This window comes from Bos javanicus, chromosome 1, assembly GCF_032452875.1.
Source record: "Bos javanicus breed banteng chromosome 1, ARS-OSU_banteng_1.0, whole genome shotgun sequence".
Taxonomy (NCBI): Eukaryota; Metazoa; Chordata; class Mammalia; order Artiodactyla; family Bovidae; genus Bos; species Bos javanicus.
Genome location: NC_083868.1, coordinates 126,526,409 through 126,550,782, shown reverse-complemented (window position 1 = coordinate 126,550,782; position 24,374 = coordinate 126,526,409). Strand labels below are relative to the sequence as shown.

At 37.9% G+C, this 24,374-nt stretch overlaps 1 protein-coding gene across 4 annotated transcripts in view; it reads right to left on the bottom strand.

Annotated features, from left to right (window-relative positions):
* The window catches only part of XRN1 (5'-3' exoribonuclease 1), a 113,033-nt gene that overhangs the window by 9,404 nt on the left and 79,255 nt on the right, over positions 1-24,374 (bottom strand). For all 4 annotated transcript variants that reach the window (XM_061419614.1, XM_061419637.1, XM_061419625.1 and 1 more), the window contains 8 exons: positions 19,389-19,491; positions 11,504-11,565; positions 10,020-10,130; positions 9,741-9,863; positions 8,985-9,144; positions 6,980-7,158; positions 3,670-3,783; positions 3,474-3,576 (listed from right to left, as the gene is read on the bottom strand). In XM_061419614.1, the coding sequence (XP_061275598.1) occupies positions 3,474-3,576; positions 3,670-3,783; positions 6,980-7,158; positions 8,985-9,144; positions 9,741-9,863; positions 10,020-10,130; positions 11,504-11,565; positions 19,389-19,491 (955 nt within the window). The remainder of the gene's footprint in view (positions 1-3,473; positions 3,577-3,669; positions 3,784-6,979; positions 7,159-8,984; positions 9,145-9,740; positions 9,864-10,019; positions 10,131-11,503; positions 11,566-19,388; positions 19,492-24,374) is intronic.

Here is a 24,374-nt window from a genome sequence, read left to right as displayed (position 1 = left end):
AGTATTATCTTTTAGGATCTGGAATAGCTCAACTGGAATTCCATCATCTCCACTAGCTTTGTTTGTAGTAACGCTTCCTAAGGCCCGCTTGGCTTCTCATTCCAGGATGTCTGGCTCCAGGTGAGTGATCACATCATCATGATTTTCTGAGTTGTGAAGATCTTTTCTGTATAGTTTTTCCATGTATTCTTGCCCCCTCTTCTTAATATCTTCTGCTTCTGTTAGGTCCCTACCATTTCTGTCATTTATTGAGCCCATCTTTGCATGAAAAGTTCCCTTGGCATCTCTAATTTTCTTGAAGAGATCTTTAGTCTTTCCCATTCTATTGTTTTCCTCTACTTCTTTGCATTGATCACTGAGGAAGGCTTTCTTATCTTTCCTTGTTATTCTTTGGAACTGCATTCAGATGGGTATATCTTTCCTTTTCTCCTTTGCCTTTCACTTCTCTTCTTTTCATAGCTGTTTGTAAGGCCTTCTCAGACAACTGCTTTGCCTTTTTGCATTTCTTTTTCTTGGGGATGGTCTTTATCACTGCCTATTGTACAATGTCATGAACCTCTGTTCATAGTTCTTCAGGTGCTCTATCAGATCTAATCCCTTGAATCTACTTGTCACTTCCACTGTATAATCATAACAGATTTGATTTAGGTCATACCTGAATGGTCTAGAGGTTTTCCCTACTTTCTTCAATTTAAGTCTGAATTTGGCAATAAGGAGTTCACGATCTGAGCCAGAGTCAGCTCCTGGTCTTGTTTTTGCTGACCATATAGAGCTTCTCCATCTTTGGCTGCAAAGAATACAATCAATCTGATTTCGGTATCGACCATTTGGTAATGTTCATGTGTAGAGTCTTCTCTTGTGTTGTTGGAAGAGGGTGTTTGCTATGACCAGTGTGTTCTCTTGTCAAAACTCGTTAGCCTTTGCCCTGCTTCATTTTATACAACATGGCCAAACTTGCCTGTTACTCCAGGTATTTCTTGACTTCCTACTTTTGCATTCCAGTCCCCTATAATAAAAAGGACATCTTTTTTGGGTGTTAGTTCTAAAAGGTCTTGTAGGTCTTCATAGAACCGTTCAACTTCAGCTTCTTCAGCATTAACTGGTCAGGGCTTAGACTTAGATTACTGTGAAAATGAATGGTTTGCCTTGGAAATGAACAGAGATCATTCTGTCATTTTAGAGACTGCATCCAAGTACTGCTTTCGGACTCTGTTGTTGACTATGATGGCCGCTCTATTTCTTCTAAGGGATTCTTGCCCACAGAAGTAGATATAATGATCATCTGAGTTAAATTCACCCATTTCAGTCCTTTTTAGTTTGCTGATTCCTAAAATGTCGATGTTCACTCTTGCCATCTCCTTTTTGACCACTTCCAATTTGCCTTGATTCATGGACCTAACCTTCCAGGTTCCTAAGCAATACTGCTCTTAACAGCATTGGACTTTACTTCCATACCAGTCACATCCACAACTGAGTGTTGTTTTTGCTTTGTTTATTGTTTCTCTTTATTACTGGTATTCTAAATTCCAAGGCAATCTGTGTCTCTTTTCATTTAGTGCTAAGCATCTGGCGGCCCTTTCAGTTTATAGATGCATGTCCCTTGGTCAGAAGAAACTATTTCTTTGATAACTTTCCTCCTTCCCATGATCTCTGGTCTCTTTCTGGAACTGCAATTAGATAGGTATTGGATGTATGGACAGTTCCTCTAAATCTCTCTTACTTCTTATTTTCCTCCTTTTACATTGATCTTTTTCCTGAGAGTTCTATGACTTTGCTTTACCTATTGAATTTTAAAATTTTGGCTCTACAATTTTTGTTCTCCAATTATTTATTATTCGTGAATTCTTGTTCTTAATTTTTTTTGGTTGCAATACTGTTTCATTTCATAAGAATGCTAACCAAAGCTGTCTCTGAAGTTCTCTTCTTTCCAACACTATCTCCAGATCCCTTTCATTTATCTTCATTTAGGCTCTTATAGTGGAGAAGGCAATGGCACCCTACTCCAGTACTCTTGCCTGGAAAATCCATGGACAGAGGAGCCAGATAGGCTGCAGTTCATGGGGTCGCTAAGAGTTGGACACAACTGAGCGACTACACTTTCACTTTTTACTTTCATGCATTGGAGAAGGAAATGGCAATCCACTACAGTGTTCTTGCCTGGAGAATCCCAGGGGTGGGGAAGCCTGGTGGGCTGCCGTCTATGGGGTCGCACAGAGTCGGACATGACTGAAGCGACTTAGCAGCAGCAGCAGCAGGCTCTTATAGAGATTTTCCTAAAATGTTCAGTAGTCTATTACTTCTTCATATTAAAGACCAAGACATTAAAACTATGATTAGAAGCAGTGTCAGTGTTGGGAGGGTGTAGGGCTAGATGACTTGAGATCCTCAGCTTCTCCCTAGGATGACTGAATAGTGAGCCAGCCTTTTGGTTGGGACATCCTCCAAAAGTTGGTGGGTCTTTTGCTTGGAATTCAATGAATTTCTCAAAAAACCATCCCCCAACTTCCTATCTGGGCTAAGGCTTGTTACAGCATGGGAATAGGATGGGAAAAGGAACTTTATATAACCTCAGTTTCCAGCCTAGTATCTCATTCTCTATTCTGTACCTGGTGTCTCATATGTATGGAACCTTCTGGAGACCATACCTCCAGGCTTTCGCCTGTAGATGTTAACTGCTTGACTGTGTGGGGGAAGGCTCTGGGGAGGGGTTCCATCACTCTTGCTACAGATGTTGAACTGACCCCCCCCTTTTCAGGCCATGCCACTGGTAGCGTCTGACACTTTCAAGTTGTGAATCTCTTGGGAACTGTGAGGGACAATCTGCTCATCTTTTGGTTTGTATCCTCTTTTATTCACTCTTCAGTCTGAACATAACTCTACTCTGTTGCATTGGTTTTTATTTCTCTTCTTTTCTCATCACAAACTGTTTTCAAATTCTAATGTGCACGAATCGCCAGTCCAGGTTGGATGCATGATACAGGAAGCTTGGGGCTGGTGCACTGGGATGACCCAGAGGGATGGTACGGGGAGGGAGGTGGGAGGGGGTTCAGGACGGGGAACACGTGTATACCTGTGGCAGATTCATGTTGATGTATGGCAAAACCAATACAATATTGTAAAGTAATTAACCTACAATTAAAATAAATAAATTTATATTAAATAAATAAAATGCAAAAAAAATTCTAATGTGCTGATATTTCTTTTCTCATCTCTTTGTCTTTATAGGTTCACATTTAAAATAGTTTATTATTCAGTTTAATGGAGTCTGGGCAAAGAGAAGAGATAACCAGTTTAATACTCCCTGCATTTCTAGATAAATCTGCAGGCTCTGGTTTCAGGCTTACCCCTTACAACTCCTTACATTACTGAGATATTTAGATCATTTCTTGGTTTCCTTGAAGTGATGCTTCTTAAAAGAACTTACTAAAAACAATAATTAAATGGTAAATATTTAGACGAGAAAGATACCTTACCAGTAGGCTGGGGAAAAACTGGAGGAATGGTTCCAGGTGGTACAGCTGGAGGATAACTTGGAAATATTGGTGGAGGCAAAGGGAAATTCACTCCTAAGGAGCCCTATGGAAGTATTTAAAGTTATAAAACAATGCATCAGAAACATCTAGAGGGATTATTTAAAGATTTAGTAGAGAATTCATGGGCAGTTCTCACCAATTGTTGTATAGCAAAAAATGCAGCTTTTTCCTTGGCTTCATTTTCAGAATGGCACTGTGGCCCATGTACCAGTAAGCCGTTAGATAATTTTACCTGGCAAACTGTCATTGTCTAAAAAAAGAGAACAGGAATGTTTATGAAGTTATCTGTCCAGGAAGTTGACCTCCTTCTAGAAAGCTTAAACAAGTAGAATAATTTCATCTAACATTCTGTAAAAAAAAATTTCAAGAATTCAAAGAGGGACTATAGCTTAAGTTTTCAGTTATGATACAAAAACTTTAAAACTGTTGCCTTATCTTTCAGTGTTTACAAAGTTAAAATGATCTATCTCTAAGCTAGCTGAAGGGTCGGAATCCTATTGTAAATGAAAGTCAGCTAAACTTTCTTCTTTACATCGAGGATCAGGAAACTAGGTTTCCTACTTGTTTTTGTACGTAAGATTTTATTGGAGCACAGCCAAGTCCACTCTTATGGTTTGCCTATACCTACTATAACTGCAGAGGGAAGTGACAGAGACCACATGGCCCACAGAGCCTGAAATATTTACTATCTGGCTGTTTATAGAAAAAATGTGCTGACCCCTGCTTTCCACCATCCTTTAAATAGCAGACATTTTACTAACATGAATTAACTGCCAAAATCTTAAAAACTCTGAAGTTCTGACTGATTTTATATTTACATTTGAATGACAATTCTTTACTGTATACTTTTTTCCTTTGATAAAAAAGATTTTTAAGAAAAATGCTTTTTCAGAAAGTAGTCATATTTATGTAGTAGTGACCTAGAGCCAGACATCCTGGAATGTGAAGTCAAGTGGGCCTTAGAAAGCATCACTATGAACAAAGCTAGTGGAGGTGATGGAACTCCAGTTGAGCTATTCCAAATCCTGAAAGATGATGCTGTGAAAGTGCTGCACTCAATATGCCAGCAAATTTGGAAAACTCAGCAGTGGCCACAGGACTGGAAAAGGTCAGTTTTCATTCCAATCCCAAAGAAAGGCAATGCCAAAGAATGCTCAAACTACCGCACAATTGCACTCATCTCACATGCTAGTAAAGTAATGCTCAAAATTCTCCAAGCCAGGTTTCAGCAATATGTGAACCGTGAACTTCCTGATGTTCAAGCTGGTTTTAGAAAAGGCAGAGGAACCAGAGATCAAATTGCCAACATCCACTGGATCACAGAAAAAGCAAGAGAGTTCCAGAAAAACATCTATTTCTGCTTTATTGACTATGCCAAAGCCTTTGACTGTGTGGATCACAATACACTGTGGAAAATTCTGAAAGAGATGGGAATACCAGACCATCTGATCTGCCTCTTGAGAAATTTGTATGCAGGTCAGGAAGCAAGAGTTAGAACTGGACATGGAACAACAGACTGGCTCCAAATAGGAAAAGGAGTTCGTCAAGGCTGTATATTGTCACCCTGCTTATTTAACTTCTATGCAGAGTACATCATGAGAAACGCTGGACTGGAAGAAACACAAACTGGAATCAAGATTGCTGGGAGAAATATCAATAACCTCAGATATGCAGATGACACCACCCTTATGACAGAAAGTGAAGAGGAACTCAAAAGCCTCTTGATGAAAGTGAAGGTGGAGAGTGAAAAAGTTGGCTTAAAGCTCAACATTCAGAAAACGAAGATCATGGCATCCGGTCCCACCACTTCATGGGAAATAGATGGGGAAACAGTGGAAACAGTGTCAGACTTTATTTTTCTAGGCTCCAAAATCACTACAGATGGTGACTGCAGCCATGAAATTAAGAGATGCTTACTCCTTGGAAGGAAAGTTATGACCAACCTAGATAGCATATTCAAAAGCAGAGACATTACTTTGCCAACAAAGGTCTGGCTAGTCAAGGCTATGGTTTTTCCAGTGGTCATGTATGGATGTGAGAGTTGGACTGTGAAGAAAGCTGAGCGCCGAAGAATTGATGCTTTTGAACTGTGGTGTTGGAGAAGACTCTTGAGAGTCCCTTGGACTGCAAGGAGATCCAACCACTCCATTCTGAAGAAGATCAGCCCTGGGATTTCTTTGGAAGGAATGATGCTAAAGCTGAAACTCCAGTACTTTGGCCACCTCATGTGAAGAGTTGACTCATTGGAAAAGACTCTGATGCTGGGAGGGATTGGGGGCAGGAGGAGAAGGGGACGACAGAGGATGAGATGGCTGGATGGCATCACTGACTCGATGGATGTGAGTCTGAGTGAACTCCGGGAGTTGGTGATGGACAGGGAGGCCTGGCGTGCTGCGATTCACGGGGTCGCAAAGAGTCGGACACAACTGAGCGACTGATCTGATCTGATCTGATTACTAAGTATAGTATTATTACTATTATTATTAATACTATGTTAGTATCATTATACTAACACAGTATCATTATACTAACATAGTATTATTACCATTATTACTAATGGTTGTTTTAGGTAAGAATATGTCAAGAGTTTGGATAAAGGATAAAACAGATTTCCTGTAGTGGTTCTCAAGGTGTGGTATGGGGACCTCAGAGGTCCCTGAGACCCTTTCCAGAGCTTCAAACTATTTTTATAATAATATGAAAATGTTATTTGCTCTTTTCACTCTCTCTTTCTCATAAGTATAGAGAGAACAAAACGTTCATTAATATAATTTCAAATTCTACAACTGCACTAACTTTAAAGAAAATACCATGTTTTAATGTTGTTTATCAAAAAATATCCACAATGATATGAAAAGGCTATTAAAATTTTCTTTCTTTTTTCCAACCATTCGTGTGAGGTCAGATTTTCTTCATGTATTTCAACCAAAACCATGTATTACAAGAGATGGATAGTAAGAAGCAGAGATGAGAATCTAGCTTCTCCTGTTAATCTAGAAGATGGAAAAGACTTGCAAAAATGTAGGGCAATGACATTCTTCTCAGTAAATTTTTTCAAAAAGTCATTTTTAATTAACTACTTAAAATTTTTTCATTTTTAATTTGGTAAATATGGATATAATACAAGTAAACAAAATTTCTTTGGGGTTCTCAAAAAAAAAGATGGGTAGTTTCTGAGACCAAACAGTTTGACAGCTGCACTGTACGCCAAGACCCCTAGCCCTGTCACCACTCTGAAGAATCCTGCGAGGTGACCTGCTGCCCAAGTTCCTGTCAGTGTCATGAGGGCTCTGGTTATGCATAAATGGAAAAGTATTCATCTACGCTTCTCATAAAGTCAAAAATACCAGCTCCACTATATTATTTTCAGCCAAAGATTTTCAGTTGATTTGTTTAAGCTCAGTGATAATAACTTATGCGAACAGAAGAACAGTAGTTTACCATACCTGTGGTGTTCTCAGAAAGGAGAAATCTGGTTGTGGCATTCCAACAAGGGAACAAATTCGAGAAAGTTCAGTTACTGGTGTGGACATAGGAGGAATCTGGCCAGTAGGCCAGCACACACTGTCCATAGACTGAACATTATGGTACTCACTAGCACTGTGAGGCTTGTTCATATAAGATGCTACAAAAAAAAGAGAAAAGGACGTATCTACATTAAATGATAATTCAAACTATGCAATTATGGCAGGGCTTTACAGAATAGCAAGTAAGACATAGTTAGAAAGTGAAAAGAGGAACATTTCCTATGAAGCAAATGTAAGAACTATTTAGTCTTGCCTAAAATAACTAGAACTAAATGAAGATTTTTAGATGATTATAATTAATTACTGATATATAATTAAGATAAAGATTAAAAAATATAAGTTGATGACTGCCAAAAATTAACATCGTGAGAGATTAACACATTGTAGGCAAAATCTAAACAAGCAAACGGCTTTCTTGAGCTGATTTATAATTAATTCTTAATGTTTTTTTCCTTTAATTTTTATTGGAGTATAGTTGCTTTACAGTGTTGTGCTAGTTTCTGCTGTACAGTAAAATGAATCAGTTATATGTATACATATATTCACTCTTTTTTGTAGATTTCTTTCCATTTAGTCACCACAGATCACTGAGTAGAGTTCCTTGTGTTAAAATTCTTAAGTTTTGAGGCTTCAGCTTTGGTTTTCTCAAAATCCATCTTACTTTCTGAGCCACATGGATCAATGTTTTTTGCTCTAAAATAGTGCTTCTTGAATGTTTTTTCTGAAATCAAACCTTCCAAGTGCCTTTATATAGAATATGATTTTAAAAATTCTGAAAGAGCACATTCTTTATAATCAAGAAACTCACCAACAGAACAAAAGCACACCCTAGCGGAGAATGAATCTAAACCTCTAACTATTATAGATTAAAAAATAAGTGGCTTGCCCAAAGTCATAATTAGTTCTGTTACATGGGCTGGGTTCTGAGCTCTTCATTCTAAGGTATATAATACTTTTTACTGTACTGAAATATAGTAAAAGTTACTTGTTTTTGACAGTGGGATCATACTTAGCTGATACTGTTTTAAAATTTTATTTTGCTCTATTTCAAGAATACATCTGTCACTATGATATATATTGTTTCCTGAGAGTTATTGGAATTTTAATTATTTATCCTGATACTCAGTAGATAAATGAAGCTAGGCTCTGATATTGTTCCAGATTTTGATCCTTAATAAATTCAAATTGCCTTATTTCAAAATGCTTTTTCCTGAGAAACTTTTGTCCCCACCTACCATTATTCCTGGTGGACTTTTGAAGATAATTACAGAGACAAATATTAAGTATAGTGGACACAGAATTAGGGGCAATGACCGAAATCTAGTGAAGTCCAGCTGTGTGCCACATGTTATGCTGTAGGCTTCACAGACTTATGGTGAGTGCCACTTTCCAATGTGTGCCTCCATTAATTATTTTTAATTGATTTTACAGCTTCTTCTTTTTTATGTGAGTCAAGTTATTTTAACATAATACTAATACCAATTATTGGCACCTAGGATGTGTTAGACACAGTGCTAACTGCTTTATATATGTCATATAATTACTGCAACAGACATCTGCAATGTTATTTCATAGATAAAAGTTAAATAATATATTTAAATTACATAATAATTTTTAAATTATTGAGAAAAAGCTAAAATGTAAAAACTTTTCTAGGTTTGGAATCTACAGAATGAGTATCTGTTACAGTATAATTTAAGTAGTTACAAGAAGATAATTAGAGATCTACTGGTTACAGTTATTTAATACATTGTTATGTAATGACATAAGCATAAGAAAACACACTTATTACCCTTCATTATACTTAAAAAAATAAAAGTAGTTTTATCTTTAAAAATTCCAAGATTAAAAAACCAAATGAACTGAATTTTTGAAGTTGGCTATTAGCTCACTTAATTTCTTATTAAGTACTTAGCTTACTTACTCAATTTCTTATTTTGTTTAGGTTGTGAGGAAGATCCATATTCATCTCTTCTACTAGAGGAAACAGTGACTTCATTACCAAACTGTTTCATTTCATTCTTATGATCCATACTGTCAGAGCTGTCAATTTTTAGAATTTCTTTAAGCATCCGAGTTCCTTTCTGCTTTGAAAATGATTAGTGTGGAGATAGTGGGGGTAGAGAGAAAAGTTAAACTTAGAGTTACAGAGCTTACTGATCCTCCTTTTAATAAGTTCTATTGTTAAAAATTAAGACAATAACTACATTCAGATAAAGAATAAGGAAAATCAATAGAGTTGAAAAAAAATCCACATTTCCTGGCAAAGAAATAATAATTATCATTCCTGCTTAATTTCTGACCAAACAGTCTGGGAACAATGTTTGAAAAACAAGGGATTCATTTTGATATTTGGCAAAACTAATACAATTATGTAAAGTTTAAAAATAAAATAAAATTAAAAAAAAAAAAAAAGAAACACAATGCAATTTCATATGTGCAAACAGCTTAAAAGAACTAAGTAAAATCTAAAAACAAAATAACTATGAAAAAAAAAAAAGAAAAACAAGGGAGCTATGGTGGCTAAATTGCCCAGGACAGCCCAGTTTTCCTCACAGGATGAAAATAATATGCCTCACATCAGTCTATGTAAGAGAAGGTATCTTAACTGTTGCACAGGGTACGTATGGCCAACAATAATAAAATTACCATATTGTACAAGCTCCTACAAAATACGAACCATAGCAAATGACTGTGGTGACAAATGTTCTTCACTTGGAGGCTCTTCATGATGAGATGACTGTATTTCACTTTCTTTGGAGATACTCAAGGATGCTAAGAAGTTCTCAATTTCAGGATTAGGCTAAAAGAATAAATATTTTGTGCATGAAGTTTTGAAAGTACAAGGACCTGAAAATCACTAAGAGTTTTATGTACAAAATTGATCATTTAATTTTCACTCACTCGTCTTTCCAAGTGTTAAAGTGTGGGAAGATAAACTGAATGAATGGTCTTTTACCTTATCAACACCACTTGGATAACCAGTCACAACCTTTTGATTTTCTGAGACTTCTGAATTTTCATTTCTCTTCAGTAGCTTAATATTACATTTGGCAGGCCCTCCAAATGCCTATAAAAGAGTAAGAATGGGTTTTTGTGCAAATAAAATTATAGTTACTACTTAACAGTATTCTAAATAAATCACTGCCAACTTTTTGGAGTGTTATTTTTTCTTTTATATCATAAGAAAAAAGGGGGGCCCATAAACTTGATGAGGGAAAAAATTACATCTTAACCTCCATTAATTTCTAAATAAGATTTAGCATTCCCTTCAATTATGAATGTAGGCAATAAACTATTAATACAATGGTGGTGATTCTAATGGCATTTCAATATAATTGGTTTTCTTTCAAATCTTATATATTTTATTGTAACATTAATACTATTATTCTCAGAAAGAGTCCATATACTTCACCAAAGAGGCCCACAGCACTAAAGAGTTTATGAACTCCTTTTCTAGAAGAAAGGAAATTATAGCATAAGAATTTCAGAAGGAGAAGGTTTGAAAGTCATGTAATTCAACCCTTTATTGGTATCTGAAAATTAATGGGTTCCATTACTGAGAACCTGTTATGTGCCAAGATATCTGCTAAGATATCTTTTATAAATATAGCTTATAAGAGATCTAACTTTTTAAAACACTTTGTTATAAAACATAATATGCATATAAAATGCACACATGTGAAGTATACACATGTGTACATGTGATTTAAAGTGTTTTTTTATTATAAAATGTATATAGACTATCAATCAGCAGAAACTCTTAAAATAAAATATAAATGATCTCAGTTTCTCTTATTAACCTAACTCCACAGAATTAACTGTTAACTTTTCCATGTTGGTCTATATACTTTCATTGAATATATAAACATGCATGCATGCTTAGTCGCTCAGTCGTGTCCAACTCTTTGTGACCCCATGGACAGCAGCCCGTATTTCCAAATAGTTTATATATAAAATGTACACACACTCATATAAGTAGGCATGTTTGTAAGTACTTATATAGGGCTTTCCTGGTAGCTCAGCTGGTAAAGAATTCCCATGGAGAGAGGAGCCTGGAGGGCTGCAGTTCATAGGGTAGCAAAGAGTCGGACAAGAGTGAGGGACTAAGCAGTAGCACCAGACTATATATAATGAATGAGAGGCACAAGTGATATATTTTAGTCTCCATTTTAAAGATGAAGAAACTGAGGCTGTGAGAAGTGCAGTGATTTGCTCAAGGCCACTGAACCATGAAACAGCAGAACCAGAATGTATCTCTAATTCCAAGTCTTGGACTCTAGTTGCGCAACCTCCCATCCAAGGGACTGATAGGCTCAGCAACCCTCTTGCCACACACATTATGAATCAGGTTGAAAGGGCTGCAAATTTAAGGCAGATGCCACAGAGCCACCAATTCCAATAAAAAGTGGACTACTAGAAATTTGATTTTAAGAAGCTTACCTGCCTATTTGACATTTTTTGTGACCGACTCTCAGTTTTAGGACTCTTACACTCTTCTTTAACTAGACACAAGAAAATAGAAATTCTGTTAAATGAAATTTGTTCCATACCTATTAAATTTACCAAATATTTACCACAGCAAGGCACTGTGCTAAAGAATTCACTGAATTCCACGGAGGGAGAAAAAGGCCCTGCTTTTGAAGAACTTGTAATCTAGATGAGGGGGAGAAAAGATACAGGCAACAACAAGGGAAAAAGAAAGGTGGCATCTAATTGAGTCTTGTAAAACGGCAAGTTTCCAAAGGGCAGAATAGGGGGCTAAGTATTTCAGCAAAGAAAATAATAAGAGAAAAGACAAATAATAGGAGTAGCAGAAAGCAAGGAATATTTGTGGCACTCTAAATAGACAAGTTCTGCTGGAGGCTAAGAAGTATAATGCAGCTTAGTTGAACTAGAGGAGCAGGCTGCAGCCATAATCTGCCAAGGACTGAAGACTATGGAATTACACTGGAGGTAATGGGCATAATCACAGAAAAGTTTTGATCAGGTAGGAATCTGATCAGAATTGAGCTTTAAGAAAATTAAAATATAGCAGTGGCCTATTATATACAAGGAGTTAGAGACCAATGAGGAAGCTATGTTAGTATTCTTGTTAAGGGGAAATTAGGAGAACAGAAAGAAAATGAAAAAGGATAGATTAGAAGAGGAAGGAGGGAAGGGGAAAAGGAAGAAGGAAAGAAAAGAAGAAAGGAAGAAAAAAGGAGGAAGAAAGAGAGGGACACAAAAGGAAAGAGAGGATGAGGAAAGAAGTAGAAGGAATGGATAGAAGGGAGGGAGGGGTTGGAATGAGAGAAAAGGGAAGGAAGGCACAAAGATGAGAAGGGAAGGGAGAACAGAGAGGGTAAGAGAAGAAGCCAAGGAAGAATTCCTGGATTCAACATTAAACCTTTGTTGAGACACACAAGAAAACTAATTGGAATTCCACATAATGTAAATGGCTTACACACTTTTATATAAAGAATAACTTGAAGAAAAAATCACAAACATTTTAATTAACTATAAAATCTTGAAGCTTTAATTATCAGATTTATGGGGACATGAATCTATATTTTGGAGAAGGCAATGGCACCCCACTCCAGTACTCTTGCCTGGAAAATCTCATGGATGGAGGAGCCTGGTAGGCTGCAGTCCATGGGGTCACTAAGAGTCGGGCATGACTGGGCGACTTCACTTTCACTTTTCACTTTCATGCATTGGAGAAGGAAATGGCAACCCACTCCAGTGTTCTTGCCTGGAGAATCCCAGGGACGGCGGAGCCGTCTATGGGGTCGCACAGAGTCAGACACGACTGAAGCGACTTAGCAGCAGCAGCAGAATCTATACTTAACTTAAAATGTAAAAGAAACAAAAATAACATATAGATATTTGGAGAAGGAAATGGCAACCCACTCCAGTACTCTTGCCTGGAAAATTCCATGGATTGGGGAGCCTGGTAGGCTACAGTCCATGGGGTCACAAAGAGTCGTTCACAACTGAGCGACTTCACTTTCTTTCTGTAATTCCTTTTGGAGAAGGAAATGGCAACCCACTCCAGTGTTCTTGCCTGGAGAATCCCATGGACAGAGGGACCTGGTGGGCTACGGTCTATGGGGTTGCAGAGTCGGACACGACTAAGCAACTAACACACACACACACACACTGGTGCAAAACAAAAACAAAAATCTGAACCAAAGTTATAAAACAAGAAAAGTTTTTTCAAAATAATTTTTAAAGAAAAACACCAATACAGTATACTAACGCATATATATGGAATTTAGAAAGATGGTAACAATAACCCTGTGTTCGAGATAGCAAAAGAGACACTGATGTATAGAGCAGTCTTATGGACTCCGTGGGTGAGGGAGAGGGTGGGGAGATTTGGGAGAATGGCATTGAAACATGTATAATATCATGTATGAAACGAGTCGCCAGTCCAGGTTCAATGCATGATACTGGATGCTTGGGGCTGGTGCACTGGGACGACCCAGAGGGAGGGTATGAGGAGGGAGGAGGGAGGAGGGTTCAGGATGGGGAACACAGGTATACCTGTGGCGGATTCATTTCGATATTTGGCAAAACTAATACAATATTGTAAAGTTTAAAAATTAAAAAAAAAAAAAAAAAGACTCCTGCTAAAAAAAAAAAAAAGAAGAAAAACATTTTATAAAGACTATTCTTAAACTATAGGAAATATATAAATACATAAAATACCATGTGCATATAAAATATAATCAATTAGACTCAGGACTCGGCACTTGGTATTTCCTCTGCTGGAAAGCTCTTCAGCAAGCTGATTCCATTTCCCTTTCATTTGGGTCTCTATTCAAATGTGTCCTTGGAGAGGTATTACTTGACTACCATATTTAAAACAGCATCTGCATCACTCAATCTTCTTACTCTGCTGTATTTTTCATCATAGATTTATCATTACTACAGATTATGGAATTTACTCTGCCTATTATTAGTCTCAACCTTAGAATATAAAGTCCATTAGGTCAGAAAACTTGTCTGACTTATCCCCAGCACCTAAAACAATACCTTGCACATAAAACAGCTGAATAAATAAATGAATAACAAAAGAGTCATATTTTGAACATGAAGAGCAATTTGATACAATTTGGGAATACTATGATCAAGAGAAGAGAAAAAGTATTGTAAGATGAAGATTCTCATATGTGTATCTGTACTCCCTACTGTGCCTAAAACACAGTGGATTACTGAAACAAATGAAGAGTCAAAATACATAAAATACGTTAGAGAATATTAACAACAAAATACTTGCACATATTCTTAACAAAAATCTGTAATATAATTTGAATTTATTTATTCATTTATTTTAAATTTTTTGGCCATGCCTTGCAGCATGTAAGATCTTAGGTTCCCCAACCAAAGACTAAACTTGTGCCCCTGCAGTGGAAGCATGACGTCTTAACCACTGGACTGCCAAGGAAGTCCCTGGAGTAATGTAATAGGCAAGTGTTTATATACATAAAAAGGTAACTGGATTACTCTAAATAAAATTTAAATTTATCTCAAAATGTGGTTAGTGAGGTGTCATCAGCAAAAATACTGAAGGACCTCTACAAATTCTTTTCTCCATAAAAGCAACAAGAAAATGAATATAAATTACCAGAATCCTAATTTTCAGAATGATAGAAATTAATCAAAGACTTGCAACAATCTGGGATGTATTTCTTCAAGAAAAAAGACTGAATCTAGTAAAAACAGTGAGTTTTGTGACATTTTAACTTGCCCTGCCCAGTTCTATCTCTTACTCTCCAGTTCCATGAAGCCTTGAAAAAAAAAAACAGGTAGTATATTTTTGGTGAAAATCCATAGCCTGGCTGCTACTTGAGATTAGAATCAGGCTAGAGTTCTTTCAAAGTGTTATTCCAACATTCTATGAGCCCAGTATTACCATGATACCAAAATTAAAGACATCACAAGAAAATTACAAATGTCCTTTATGAATACAGATGCAAAGATCCTCAACAAAATACCAGTGAATAGAATCTTGTACTGTATAAGGAGGATGATACACCAAGATCTAGTGGGATTTATTCCAGGTATGCAAGGTTGGTTCAACATATGAAAAACAATCAGTGAAAAAAAAAACACATTGAATGCATAAAGGACAGAATCCATGTGATCATCTCAAAATTCAAAGACACAGCATGCGACAAAAACTAATATCCCTCCTAGGTTAAAAAAAAATCAACAATCTAGGAATACAAAGAAACTTCTTCACCTTGAAGGGCAGCTACCAAAACCCTACAGTTAACATTATATTTAATGATGAAAGACTGAAAGCTTACCCTTAAGATCAAGACAAGGATGCGTACCCTCACCACTTCTATTTGACTGGTGGTTATAGCCACAACAATGAGGCAAGAAAAATAAATAGAAGGCACCCAGATTGTATAGGAAGAAGTAAAACTACATTTGCGGAAGCCACAAAAAACTAGGGCTAATAAGTAAGTTCAACAAGGTGGAGGAATACAAGATCAATATACAAAAGTCAGTGTTATTTCTATAAATTGTAATGAACAATATGCTCCCAAAATTAAGGAAACAGCTCCACTGACAACTGTAATAAAATACTTATTAATAAATTTAACAAAAAATTCAAGACTTATACACTGAATACTATAAGACATCGTTGAAAGAAATAGAGAGGCTTATTGGGTAGTATTGATGACAATACTACCCAAAGTGGTCTACAGATTCAGTATAATCCCTATAGAAATTCCAGCTGCCATATCTGCAGAAATAGACAAGCTGATCCTAAAATTTATACGGAAATGCAAGAGACCAGAACTTGACAAATAATCTTGAAAAACAGAGTTGGAGGATTCAAATTTTCTAATTTCAAAACTGATAACAAAACTATGGTAATGAAGATGATGTGTTGTGCACAAAAAGATGGAATATAGATCAGTGAAATGCTATTAGAGACTAGAAATAAACCTATGCATCTATGGTCAACTGATTTATGACAAGGGTGCCAAGACGATTCAATGCAGTGCAAAGAAAATTCAATGAGCAAAGAACAGTCTTTTAATAAATAGTGCTGGGACAACTAGATGTCTATATGCAAGAGAGTGAATATGGACTCATACCATATACGCACTTATTCAAAAATGGAAAAAAGACCTAAATGTTACAGCTAAAACTGTAATGCTCTTAGAAGAAAACACAGGTGTAAATTTTTGTGACCTTGAATTAGGTAATGGTTTCTTAGATGATACCTAAAGCACAAGCAACTAAAGAAAAATCAGAAATAGGTAAATTGGATTTGGTCAAAATTTAAAACTTTTGTGCTTCAAGGACACTGTAAAGAAAGTTAAAAGACAACCACAGAATGATAGCACATAGCTGCGAATCAAATATCTGAACAGCATATAGTATATAGAACATAAAAAGTACTTCATAGGATATGGAATATTAAAAGTACTCTTACAACTCAAGACGAAAAGACAACCTAACTTTAAAAAATTTTATTTCCAAGCAATGTATTTTTAACTCGGATGCAAACAAACAAACAAAAAAGAGAGAGAGAGAAAAAGAGAGAATTCCTTGGGGACCAAAACTGTAAATCAAGGTAGGATTAGCTGATTTGTCCCTCTGGGCAGTGTTCCTGACCCAGTTTGATTTAAACTTCGGGTATTTGGCTCTTTCACTTTGCAGGTGGAGAACTGAAGGCTTGTAAGGGGCGTGGCATTTTCACATGGACATGACTTCTTAGGGGCACGGTTTCCTAGGAGAGGGGACCTGAGGCTTTGAACTCAATTGCCACAGTATGTGAAAGTGCAAGGTCATGGTTCTTATGTTCTCACACTAGTTCTCCCATTATTGTTATTACTACTATTGCTGCTGCTGCTGGTGTCATTAATAAAAGCACTGAGTGTTCCTGATGGAACCCAGAACCCAATGGCTGTTCCAAGGAGTCAGTAAGGGCAGCTCAGCTGAGTCAGTCTTTTCTGGGTACAAATACCCTTAAACTTGACCACTGTCCACTGAGGACGATGCTGTTGTTCCATCTTCCAGAAGAGAAGCCTGAGGCCCAGCATGGAGGAGCCCAGGCTTGGCCAGGATTTTTGAAAACCCAGGGGTACAAGGAGAGGGCAGGCTGCATCCCAATACACTCCTGCTCCTTCCAGAATTCAGGGTGGAATGGCCACGGGGTCACCGAGGCTTGGCCACTGACACAGCTACTCCCTTGCCGGGCCTGCCACTGCTGGGGGCTGGGTACCAGGAGCAGTGGGGTACAGGCTGGCACACTTTCCCAGCTGAGTGTGTGCCCAACTGGGGTGCATGCTCCTTTCAGGGTACCCACACTTGCCTCCGGCCTGAGAGACACATAAGCTGTTACCCCACCCCCATCTTCCCCCAGACCCTGACAACCACACATCCACTCTTTATCTCTGTGGATTTTCTTGTTCTGGACGTTTCGTAGAAATGGAATCACACATTCTATGGCCTTCTGTGTTTGGCTTTTCTCACCTGCATTGTATCTGGGGGCTCATCTGCTTTGCAGGGTGTGTCACCGCCAAAGTTTGAATTTGTACTGCCTGCCCTGTGTCCCTGGGACCCCAGCAGCATAGCACCTTCCCAAAACCTAGGATCTGGAGAGGCACCCCACCACACCCCTGGCATGGAGTGTGGTGTGGCACATACACCCTGGGCCCAGTGGCTACTCGCACAGCTGGCCCTCTAATCTCTGCCTAGAACCCTTTGTCCTTCCCTTTCTGCAAGCCAACACTCACACACCCTCTTGGCCTCTTCTCACCTGCCTCCTCCTCAGGGAAGCCCTCCACGCAGGCATGGACCCCTGAAAGCTTGTCTCTTGGCTCCGTCCACTTCCCCCACCTTGCTCCTATCTTGTAGGGTTTGGAATGACACTTCATCCTGCCACCCTCTGTGCCTTATCTGTCTCCTGGGTTAGGCTGCAGATTCAAGTGGCCTGGGTGTGTGTGTTAGTCACTTGGTCATGTCTGACTCTATGCGATCCCATGGACTATAGCCTGCTAGGCTTCTCTGTCCATGGAATTCTCCAGGCAAGAATATTGGAGTGGGTTGCCATTTCCTCCCCCCATGAAGACAACCTAATTTTAAAATGAGCAAAGGATTTGAATGTTTCTCTAAAGAAGACAAATAAACAGCCAATAAACACATGAAAACATGTTCAGCACTATTAATTATTAATGAATTAGAAATGAAAACCACAAGGAGACTCCACTTTACATTTACTAGGATGACTATAACAAAAAAGTTGGATAACAACACTCCATAACAAGTGTTGTGGAGGATGTGAAGAAATTGGACTGTCATATATTGCTGGTGGGAATGTAAAATGGTCCAGCCATTTTGGAATACAGTGTGGTAGTTCCACAAAAAGTTAGGCATAGAGTTAACTCAGTTAACTCAGTAAATAAATAAAAGACTCAGTTATTCCTTTAATTCATATATGCTCAAGAGACCTGTAACCATATGTTCACACAAAAGTGAAGTCACTCAGTCGTGTCTGACTCTTTGCGACCCCATGGACTGTAGCCTACCAGGCTCCTCCATCCATGGGATTTTCTAGGCAAGAGTACTGGAGTGGGTTGCCATTTCCTTCTCCAGAGGATCTTCCCAACCCAGGGATCGAACCTGAGTCTCCTGCATTGTAGGCCGATGCTTTACTGTCTGTGCCACCAGGGTTTTCACACAAAAATTTGTACATAAATATCCACAGTAGCTGCCGTCTATGGGGTTGCACAGAGTCTGACACGACTGAAGTGACTTAGCAGCAGTACCAGTAGCAGCAGCATTATTTATTATAACACAAAAGTGCAAATGACCCAAATATCCATCAATGGGAGGATGCATAAACAAAACGTTGTATTCATATAATAGAAAATTGTTCAGTCTTAAAAAGGAATGAAGTACTGATATATGCTTCAACACGGATGAATCTTGAAAAGATTACACCGAGTGAGTGGAGTCGGTCTCAAAGATCACGTATTTTATGTTTCTATTTATAGGAAATGTCCAGAACAGGTCAATCCACAGAGGCAGAAGTAAGTTAGCAGTTGCCAGGGATAGGGGAATGACGACTAAGAAGTACAGACTAATGAGTATGACTACTAATAAGTATGATATTTCTTTTTGGGGTGATGAAAATGTTCTAAATTTAGATACTAGCATTTGGTTGTACAACTTTGTGAAAACACTAAAAAAACACTGATTGAACAATAAAAGGATGAATTTTATGATATGTGAATTATAACAATAAAGCTGTTAATTTATAAAAATAAAAGGAAGCACTTAGCACCATATGTATACTTTCTAACTCATAACTTACATTTTCTGTGAGGCTCATGTTTTCTCGGCTTAACGCTGTTGTCATTAAAGCCAGTTTTATGATGTTGAGTTACTTGACTTATTTCTTGAGGTAGAACTGCACCCTGAAAGTTAAAATTCTTATAAATGATCTAAATAAACTGTTAATATTAAAACTACTTTTCTTTCTCAATGCTTAATAGTTAACTTTATTATTTTTTTGTAAAAATTATAGACTTACCTAGAAAAAGATTTAAGGAATTCAGAAAAGTAAAGAGAATTTAAGAAAACCATTCAAATTCTACCACCCTTGAAATAACTATTATTGACATTATGATCATCAGTCCAGACACTTCTCTATGCACTAGATAGCAAGGTACATAGAAAACAATCACTTTACAAAAATGCTTTCAACAGAAAGAATTAAGTTTAATTTTGTTTGAAGTTAATACAGAAACTAAAGATTAAATTTTAGTTGAATGTTTCTTCACAACAGAAATATCAGCCTCTAAAGATCTTTCTAAATTTGCTTCAAAGTAACCCTTCCTCTAGAGTATGTGAGATGGGAAATGAGTAGGTATTAAGAAGAGAGAACTGGACATGTTCAAGGTAAAGGATGAGTACTATTCTTTTGACTTCATTACTTTAAATATTTCCATTAATGAATTTTTAAAAATTTATTATTCCTGCCCCTATGTTATAAAAGTTGAGGATATCAGTCCTTCCACATCCCTTCCTTCAGCACCTGATCTTTATTAATATTTATATTGTCAAGGTATCCAAGTGCTGGAAGACTACTACTACCAGATAGCAAGACTGATTGCAAAGCTACTGTAACTGAGACAGCACATGAATGGACAAAATTAGCAAAATGACATATGAGTAAGTTTCACATAAAGATCATATCTGATCTTTTTGCTTTCTGATAGGGAGAAGAGGCATGAAGGCAAAAAGAGACAGATAACTTGCCATAGCAAGTGAGAGACAGAAGCAGAGTGGAGGCTGGAGATGTTCAATATAAATTAATCTCTCTATAATGATTAATTTTGCTTCTGGTGGACCCTATTTATTTTCTTCTGAGCACAGATGAATGAACACAGGGTATGAGCAAAGGCACCTCATGTTCTAGTTGGCAGTGGACATGCTCCAAAACAGCTGTGATATGCACCAAAGTGTGAAGGAAGGTCTAGTGAACTCACATGCACAGGAACATTTAGGGTTCTTTGGTCTTTAAGACTAAAGAAAAGGGCCAAGAGATTTCCATCTGCACAGCACAATGGCTGGTGGGGATTTGGGCTAAAGCAGTTCATTTGAGGGGATTCTGATGCTACAACAGGGAATCAAAACATCAGGATACAAATATTGTGTGTCTATTATGTGCCAGGCATAGTAAGATGTACTTTGCATCCATTATCTTAACATCATTATAATAATGCTACAATCATAAAAATGCTATGGTGTAGTCAGATTCCATGTTACAGATGACAGAACTGAGGCTCAAAATGATAATGGTTATAGGACTAAACAACAGGAGAGCTGACATCTGAGCCCTAACTCTAAAACCCATGTTCACAGTATGATTTCAGAGAAAAAGTGCCATAACTTTAATAAGAAAGAAAATATTCCACTTTTAACTATAGTTTTTTGAATTATTCTGTTTGATGTCTACATGTCTATTTATGTTAGTTGTATTGTTATATTCTGCCAATAAAGACTTCATTTCTTAAAACACTTTTTAAAAAAGCAGTTTTATCAGATCAGATCAGTCGCTCAGTCGTGTCTGACTCTTTATCAACAGGTTCACAATAATACTGAGAGGAAGGTACAAAGATTCCCCTATTCCCCTCACCCCCACCTCCATACATGCACAGCCTTCCCCATTATTATCATCTCCCACTGGAGTAGGACATTTGTGACAACTGATGAACCTACACTGACACATAACTGCTACTTAAAGTCCGTATTTTACATTGGTTCCACTCTTGTTGTTATATATTCTGTGGGTCTGGACAAATGTGTAATGACATTTATCTACCATTATACAGAATATATTCATTGCTCCAAAAATCTGTGCTCCATCTATTATCTCTCCCTTTCCCAATAATCCCTGGCAACCACTGATATTTTTACTGTCTCTATGGTTTTGCCTTTCCCAGAAGCTTGAATACCTTAAAAAAAAATCATGTTGAGTTCTCTAGAATTTGCTTATTAGATGAATACCAGGCTGCTTATTAATGCTTCATGGATATAAGGGTTATATGTGGTAGCTCATAATTCTTAGAATATAAAGTAGAAAAAACATGGGAGTGTTCAGCTGATATGAATAATGAAATAGCACCTTAATAACAGGAGATGCATACAGAAGATTCTATGGAAATACAAAATATCAAGTGTTGCGGCTGCTGCTGCTAAGTTGCTGCAGTCGTGTCCAACTCTGTGTGACCCCATAGATGGCAGCCCACCAGGCTCCCCCGTCCCTGGGATTCTCCAGGCAAGAACACTGGAGTGGGTTGCCATTTCCTTCTTCAATGCATGAAAGTGAAAAGTGAAAGTGAAGTTGCTCAGTCGTGTCCGACTCTTAGCGACCCCATGGACTGCAGCCTACCAGGCTCCTCCATCCATGGGATTTTCCAGGCAAGACTACTGGAGTGGGGTGCCATTGCCTTCTCCGGTATCAAGTGTTGAGTTCCATCTAAAGGAAATTGGTGATAATATGCCAGTAGACCTTTTGGCAGTGAGAGAGGAAAGAGAAGGAAGGAACAATGCAAACATATAACCTGAAATGGAAATTATCTGTTTATGGGAGAGGGAAAATAAGGAGATCAATTTGACTGGAAGAGAGTATTTTACCAAATAGCTGGACATACTTTATATAAGAACTGTACAGGGTTGGATTATAGAAGACCTAGACATTAGTTTGAGTTGAGGCTGAACTCCAGTAGTTTTAAACAGGGAGCCCTATACATTCTAGAATATTTGAATAACACTGTTTTAGGGTTTGAAAAGACCTCAGAGTTCAGCTAAGTCCAATGCCTTAATTTTATACCTGAGGCCAAAGAAGCCCAGGGAAATTAGATTTGTGCAATTTGAGGCACAAAACCTGATTTCCTAATTTTGAGTCTAATATCAGATTTATCTTCACTATACTGCCTCAGGGTATAAAGTGAGTTCAAAACCAGGAGTCTTGGACTTCCCTACGGGCATAGTGGATAGGAACCTGCCTGTTAACATAGAGGTCACGGGTTCAATCCCTGGTCTGGGGAAGATTTCACATGCCGTGGAGCAACTAAGCCCATGTGCCACAACTACTGAGCCTGAGAAGCCACAGCAATGAGAAGCCCACACACCACAACTAGAGACTAGCCCCCTTCACTACAACTAGAGAAGGCCCATGCAAAAGGACGAAGACCCAACGCAGCCAAAAAATAAATAAAAATTATAAAAAAACCCCCAGGAGTTCTTATTAACTAGATACTTGGCTCAATTATGCTATGGGGAAAACACAGGTGAAAAGATCTTTAGGAAAGATTGTGTAGGTAGTACTACGTAAGAAGAGCTGCTGCTGCTGCTGCTAAGTTGCATCAGTTGTGTTCGACTCTGTGCGACCCCACAGACGGCAGCCAACCAGGCTCCCCCATCCCTGGGATTCTCCAGGCAAGAACACTGGAGTGGGTTGCCATTGCCTTCTCCAACGCATGAAAGTGAAAAGTGAAAGTGAAGTCGCTCAGTCGTGTCCGACTCTTCACGACCCCATGGACTGAAGCCTACCAGGCTCCTCCGCCCATGGGATTTTCCAGGCAAGAGTACTGGAGTGGGGTGCCATTGCCTTCTCCGAAGAAGGGCTAGAAAGACATAACAAACAGGAAGCACAGATAGGAGGTTTATCTAGGGCTAGGGGCACAATTTAAGGTCTGGTTGTAAAAACTGAGAAGGGGCAAAAAGATTTGGGATCTCAATGCAAAAAATATTAGAAAGAAGCAAAAACTTTTAACTTTATCCTTTCCAGATTATATGCCCGGGTAAATTATTATGCTGGAAATAAGGATAGAAGAGGTTTTAGGTGAGGTCAGTTGTGAGATATTTTGAAGTTGAGGTGATGGTATAGCATCCATCTATACCTGTCTTCTAGAAAGTGGAGATACTGGGTTGATCTTGATTGAAAGGTTGGAATCAGAGACACAGACAGAGTGGTAATTAGTAGAGAAGTAAGAGTCACCGTTAAGCAATGAGGCAACAAGGAAAACAAATCTGTTGTGTTTTGGGAACAGTCCCCAATGAAAGGTTGAAAGCACAGAGGTTAACAAAGAACTTGAACACAGAGGGAAGGGAAAGAGGAGATTCAGAGTAATGTTTTCTCTTAGAGCAGAACTCCTTGAAAGAATTACCTATATTTGCTTCCTCCAATTTCTCTCTTCCTCTTCTCTCTTAAACCCAATCTTATCAGTATTTTACTCCTATCATTCAACTGAAACTGCTCTTGTCAAGGTTCCCAATGGCCTTCATGTGTTAAATTCTGTATGTAGTCAATTCTCAGCTTTTATCTTAACTGATCCATCTACAGCATTTGACACAGTTGATTACTCTATTCTAACATCTATTCTTCACTTGGCATGCAGAAACCACCCTTCCCTGGTTTCCTTCCTGTCTCATGGGCCATTCCTTCTCAGTCTTCTTTTTAGTCTCTCCAACACTTGAAGGATGGAACGCTCTAAGGTTAAGTTACTGAACCCTTCTTGTATCTATAACCAAGAAAGTGGATGTAGATAACATATATATATATATATATCTTGGGTATATTTAAATATATATATATATGCACATATATTCACATCTGCACATACATACACACAAACATAAAATGATTCCAAATTTCAAATCTATCTCTCCAGCCTGGACATTTATGACCTTCAGACTCAAATGTCCAATTCTACATCTCCACTCAGATATCTAACTCTGATATCTCTTCTTAATGTTTAACATACATCTCAAACTTACCAAAACTGAACTC